At 33.3% G+C, this 5385-nt stretch overlaps 1 protein-coding gene across 3 annotated transcripts in view; it reads left to right on the top strand.

Annotated features, from left to right (window-relative positions):
* Nucleotides 1-554: 554 nt before the first annotated feature.
* Nucleotides 555-5385, top strand: part of LOC21404975 — an 8130-nt gene continuing 3299 nt past the window's right edge. For all 3 annotated transcript variants that reach the window (XM_024166047.1, XM_024166043.1, XM_024166038.1), the window contains exons 1-5: nucleotides 555-804; nucleotides 931-996; nucleotides 1095-1143; nucleotides 2535-2680; nucleotides 3415-3516. In XM_024166047.1, the coding sequence (XP_024021815.1) occupies nucleotides 679-804; nucleotides 931-996; nucleotides 1095-1143; nucleotides 2535-2680; nucleotides 3415-3516 (489 nt within the window). In that variant the 5' untranslated portion in view covers nucleotides 555-678. The remainder of the gene's footprint in view (nucleotides 805-930; nucleotides 997-1094; nucleotides 1144-2534; nucleotides 2681-3414; nucleotides 3517-5385) is intronic.

The following is a 5385-nucleotide window of genomic DNA, read 5'->3' as shown; positions in this document are numbered from 1 at the left end:
TTCATATCTAAATTCCCAACTCTTTAGTTAATCACCGATTAACTCCAGTTAATTAGTAATTGATTAACTTCAGTTAATCTATAATTAATCAAATGTAGTATCCTATACTTAATCACCAATTAACTCAACTTAATCAGTGATTAACTCTAATTAATTAATAATTAACTGATTAATGTCAGTTAATTAGTGATTAACTATATGTGATTGTGGAGTAAAAGTGATATGTTTTAAACTTTTTCACGGTAATCGTAAAATTGAGCAATGCTATCATATAGTAGTAGCACGAGTAATTTTGATAAATATTTCTTGACAGTGTACGAGTCATAATTTTTATCTTTTATCTCTTATTTTATAATTTTTTTAATTAAATAATTATATTAATAAAAAAATATTTATTAAAAATTATGAATAAAGATTCAGATGCATATATTTTTGAAGATAAATTTTTAATTTTTTCAAGTAGGTATTTTCTCAATTGACCATTTGACCAACTAGATCAGGGTGGATAAAAGGCCAAAATTGCCGTTGGACTTATATGCCCACGTTGTGTACTGAAACGAGGTCGTGTCTTTGTACGTCCATTCGTTCGTCCCTGCACTTCCCCTTCTTCCCAGCTTCCACAAGCGCAGAGAAGAGAAGAGAAGAGAAGAGGAGAGGAGAGGAGAGGAGAGAAGAAAAATGGAAAGCTTAAGGAAGCTAGAAGAGTTACAAACGACGATAATGTTAATGCAATCCCACGGAATCATCACCTCTTCTTCTGACCACCACTCTGCTCGATTCCTCGCCAATCTCGTCCTCTTTCTTGTAATCTTTTATTTTTTATTTTATTTTATTTTTATTATTATTATTTTTTTACCAATTTATGTTTTAATTGTTATTTTTTCTAATCCTCTATTATGTCTTTTTGGGGAAAATGGAAATGATCAAAAGCTACAACCTTACGGAGAGCTGGACTTGGCGAAGAAGACTGCATTGCTTTCCGAGTATATTCCAAAGGTAAGCCATTACTGTTATACCTCGTCTCTCTGATTCGGTTTGACTCCGCTGGTTATTTCGTTAAGTGGGTTTTGCTTATTTTCACTTGTTTCTCACAGATTTCTGCTGGGTTCCTTGAGAAAGCCTCGGTCTGCCTCAGTGAGAAAGGTATTCAAAAGAAATCCCACAGTGGTTTTTTCTTTATTTCTCCTTGTGTAATTTATATTTGACCTTTTTTCTTAGTCCGGGTTGAGACATATCTTACAGCGTCTAACCGTTTTATGCTGAATGTTCTGAGTTTGAAGTTTGAAACTGTTTCATATTCAATTGTAAGAATGAAATAGATTCATAACTTCTCGGGGTATGCCATGTTGAGTTCCTTTTATTATAGCAGTTTTGTGAGGATAACTTGTGCAGATCCAAAAACACAAAGAAAAAACACTTGAACAGTTAGTCACACTCTAGCATGCTCACTAATAGTTTACTTTCTCACACACTCACTTCACTTCACATGTGTTTGGCAGATGCAGCAGACGGAACAGATTGCCGCTATTTATTGGCTGAGTGAACTTCGAGTTTTTTGATAGGCCACCTATCAGGTTCACTTATGCTAGTAGGCAGAAGAGTTTAGAGCAGCAGTAACATGGTAGTGGGGTGGGGATTAAAAGTCAGTTAGGATGTTAATAAGATGGTTGGGATGAGCTAAGTGGTTCTGCTGTACTGGTAGGATGGTTAATGACATTTAGAGTGGTATTAATGTGGGAGATAAGAGTTTGTCAGGTAGGGAATTAGTGGACTAATAATCATCTAAGCTGAAGGGAGAGAGCAGGGTTCTCGAAATCCCTGCTATGCGTGTAATTCCATTTCGGTAATTCAGTAGAATTCCATTCTTTCTACTTCTTTGTCCTTTCATATAATCTGTGAAACTATTCAAAAGCTAGGGATCTAACGCTTTTCCCATGGATTTACCTAGAGATAGAAGAATTCTAAGGAAAGATTCGTTTTCTTCAATTCTTCTCCTTGAGGAACAAATTGTTTTAGATTTTGCGAATTTGTAGGATCTATGAGATCTTTTAGATCTCTATACGTTCATTTACAGGCCGCATCTATTTACAGCCACATATCCCTCTTTTCTTGGCCTCCAATTACATCCTCTCTATAAGTAGAGTTCCTTCCCATTCAGCTAACAAGCAAGCCAAGTTTTGAGTGCGTATAGGGTGAATTAGTGAGGTAATATTGAGCATATGTAAGTGCGATCAATGAAAATGCTCCTTTCCTTTTCAAGTGCCAATTCTCTTTGTTGTCTTTATATTTTGTGGCTGTTGTACATGTTACTTGGTAATTTAGTCACACATGGTGCACATGCATATAGTAGTTTAGCTACACATGGTGTGACTTGATTGTTGTTTGTTGGACATTGGGAGACGTTTAACTTTAGCCAATCAAATAGTATTTTAATTGTTATTTCTTGGACATTTGGAGACGTTTAACTTTAGCCAATCAAATAGTATTTTAATTGTTATTTTTTGGACATTTGGAGACGTTTAACTTTTTTGCAGGCTTTCCACAACAGATCTTAGTAAAGGACTCGCAGAAAAACTCTGAGGATAAATCAACTTCTGATCTGTTGCCAACTAATTTTGAAGAAATAGCTACAATTGGCCTTGATGCAATGCAACGTGCAAATTCGACCATTGAAGATTTTGTAAGTAGTTATTTATTTCTGAGACAAAGTACTTGTTACAATTATACAATACTATTTACTAGGTGATGATTGAAAAAGATGAATGAGAAATTGCATCTGATATCATGTTCTTGATTGTTTGGGATTTTGGGCGAATAAGATATTGCTTTTATTGTTGGGATTCTATAGATTTCATGGCAATAAGGCTTTAACATAAAACTTTTTGATCATATTACCCCAAAATTTTCTCATGTTTAACTATGTTGTGACTAATGGGACTTCCTATTGTCCCTTTGGCTCTATGCATCCGGAGCTGATTTATGCAGACTTAGAACTTTTAGTGTCCGGTAGCTACTAAAAAGTGTGCTTTTGTTTATTATATGGTCTACACTTCACGAAAAGACCTTCACAGATCATCACACAAAGGTTTGTTTGCATGCTTTTACTTGCACGTGACTCATCATTTCGTACATTGGCATGTGACTTACCATTACTTCCACTTCTTTGTTAATTTCAAGTTAAAATTTTTGTTAAGCATAACATCTCTTTTCATATTAGTTTCTTAAAATGTTATGGAAAGCTAATTATGACCTTGAAATGTATATTAACTGGTTATACAAACTTGATAATGCAACTCCACTTTTAGGTTTTTATTTTTTTTTCCTCCCGATTAACGAAGAAAATAATAAAACTTTTCTAAACTCAAGAGTGCATACTATGATTCAACTACTGATTTAACTTTACACATTTCACAGTGCAGATCTTATTTTATGTTTCACGGGATGGATGCAAACAATCCGCAAGCATTATTCAAATATTTGCCTATTCTTTCATTCACAGAAAGTTATATTTATCAGGTAATCCAAACAAGGACAATAATTTATTGAGAGGAGAAAATTATTTCTAATTACCTTTGTTTTACTGCAAATATTTGACGTCCTTGGCTGTTGTATTGTAAAATGCTAGGACCTCTAACAACCATTTCTATCCACTTTCCTGACAGAAGGGCATATTCTCTCTCTTTATATGCCATTCTGTATATTAATCAACATAGGAGGACCATAGTGGTTACATGGTTAGTAGTTGACAAAGCAGGATACAGAAAACCACTCACAAATCAAAAATATAATCATAAGTTTCATAAATACATAATCATAAGTTTTATAAATACATAATCATAAGTTTTATAAATATTAATAAGAGAACTCACAAATTTTTTGGGAATCCACAAGGGAAGCCAACAATTTTTTCTGGGAAGGGGAGATAGAAAGAGTAGGGATTACAAAGGTTGAAGAGAGGGAATGGTGAGAGAAGGTTGTTCTTCAGTTGTAGAAGTGTGTGTTCTACAACCTATTGTGGAGCTTTATTTATTGAGTGAATTCATTGTAGCCCCGTGATAGGTGTTGTTCACAGACAATACCTGTGTCGGGATGAACAGTGAAATTTTTATCATGATGAAGATGCTTTGTACAGCTTTCCTCCTTTTTCGCCTTATCCATGATTGCATTTGAGACTAACGTCATTATTGTTCTTAATGAAGCTCTTCCCTAACCTTTTCTTGTCTTTTAGTCAGTCACTATTTTTGGTTACAATTCAAGATTTCAATAACTAATTTGTGAATCTTTTTTGCCTGACACTATTAAATACATCATGGAATAGTAAGATTCCAGTTATTGTATATTTATTTGATACAGTTGCCAAACTCAACTGTACCAAAGAAGGAATTGCCCCAAAAGATATTGTGAAAAAATGAAGGAAGGACCTAGGTTTGCAAATGGTACAAAATTAAAAATTCAATATAAACTTTCAAAGGTTATAATTGAAAATCAAAATGTTCACTACAAAACGGATTTTCTTGTTGGTAAAAGATTTAACCAAGGAGATTATCCCATGGTCACCATTTACTAACCTCTTGCAACCATTAGTTGTAGATGAATATGGGATCAAAACAAAAAATTAAGGCTGACAAAATCATATTTGAATTTATTTCAAAGCACAAAAATTTGGAAAATTAGACTAATAGTCTAACTTCCAACAGAAAGATATATGGTAGGTTTACCATATTGATTGATTCATGTTTTGCATAATTTTCTATAAAGATTTATTCCTCAAACAAAGGATTTTCTTAAAAAAAATAAAAAATAAATAAAAAAACGCATAAATACCATCCTGCATATTCAATGTTTTTTTTTTTCCAGAAAAAAATAACTTTGAATATTTTATCTCTAAAATTTGATTATGGTATTCTTACTTTTTTCATTATTGCTTTATCCATGAATCCTTGCATGAAAAAACCATGCCTTCGAAAGCTATAGTTAAGGAAAATTAGTAACTCAAAGAGTCAAGAGTCTTATGCTCTGAGCACCAAAAAAATAAATCCTCATGGTTTGAGTTTAGGCTGAGTCTAAAATGTAAAAACTCAAAAAAGGAAGCTGCCTCTAGCTCATGCTCAAGATTTCAAACAGGCCCTACCACAGTTGTCAATTGAGGAAGATCCAAATGCCAGTGCACTTGCTTTGGAAATCTTTTCTCAAAATAAGCGAATGATTTTGACTCAAAGCCTTCATCCCCTCCAAAAATCTTTCCGAACAAAGGAAAGACAATTTCCCAAACATCATAAAATTTTCCCCAAAATATGTTGAAAATCAAGAGAAGTTTGAGAACAAGTTTTACCTATTGAAAAAGAATATTTTCTGAAATAATCCCTTGCAAATTATATATATATA

The sequence above is a fragment of the Morus notabilis genome, unplaced genomic scaffold, assembly GCF_000414095.1.
Source record: "Morus notabilis unplaced genomic scaffold, ASM41409v2 Scaffold697, whole genome shotgun sequence".
Taxonomy (NCBI): domain Eukaryota; kingdom Viridiplantae; phylum Streptophyta; class Magnoliopsida; order Rosales; family Moraceae; genus Morus; species Morus notabilis.
Note: the sequence above shows the minus strand (reverse complement) of the source record. Positions and strands in the feature narration are given on the sequence as shown.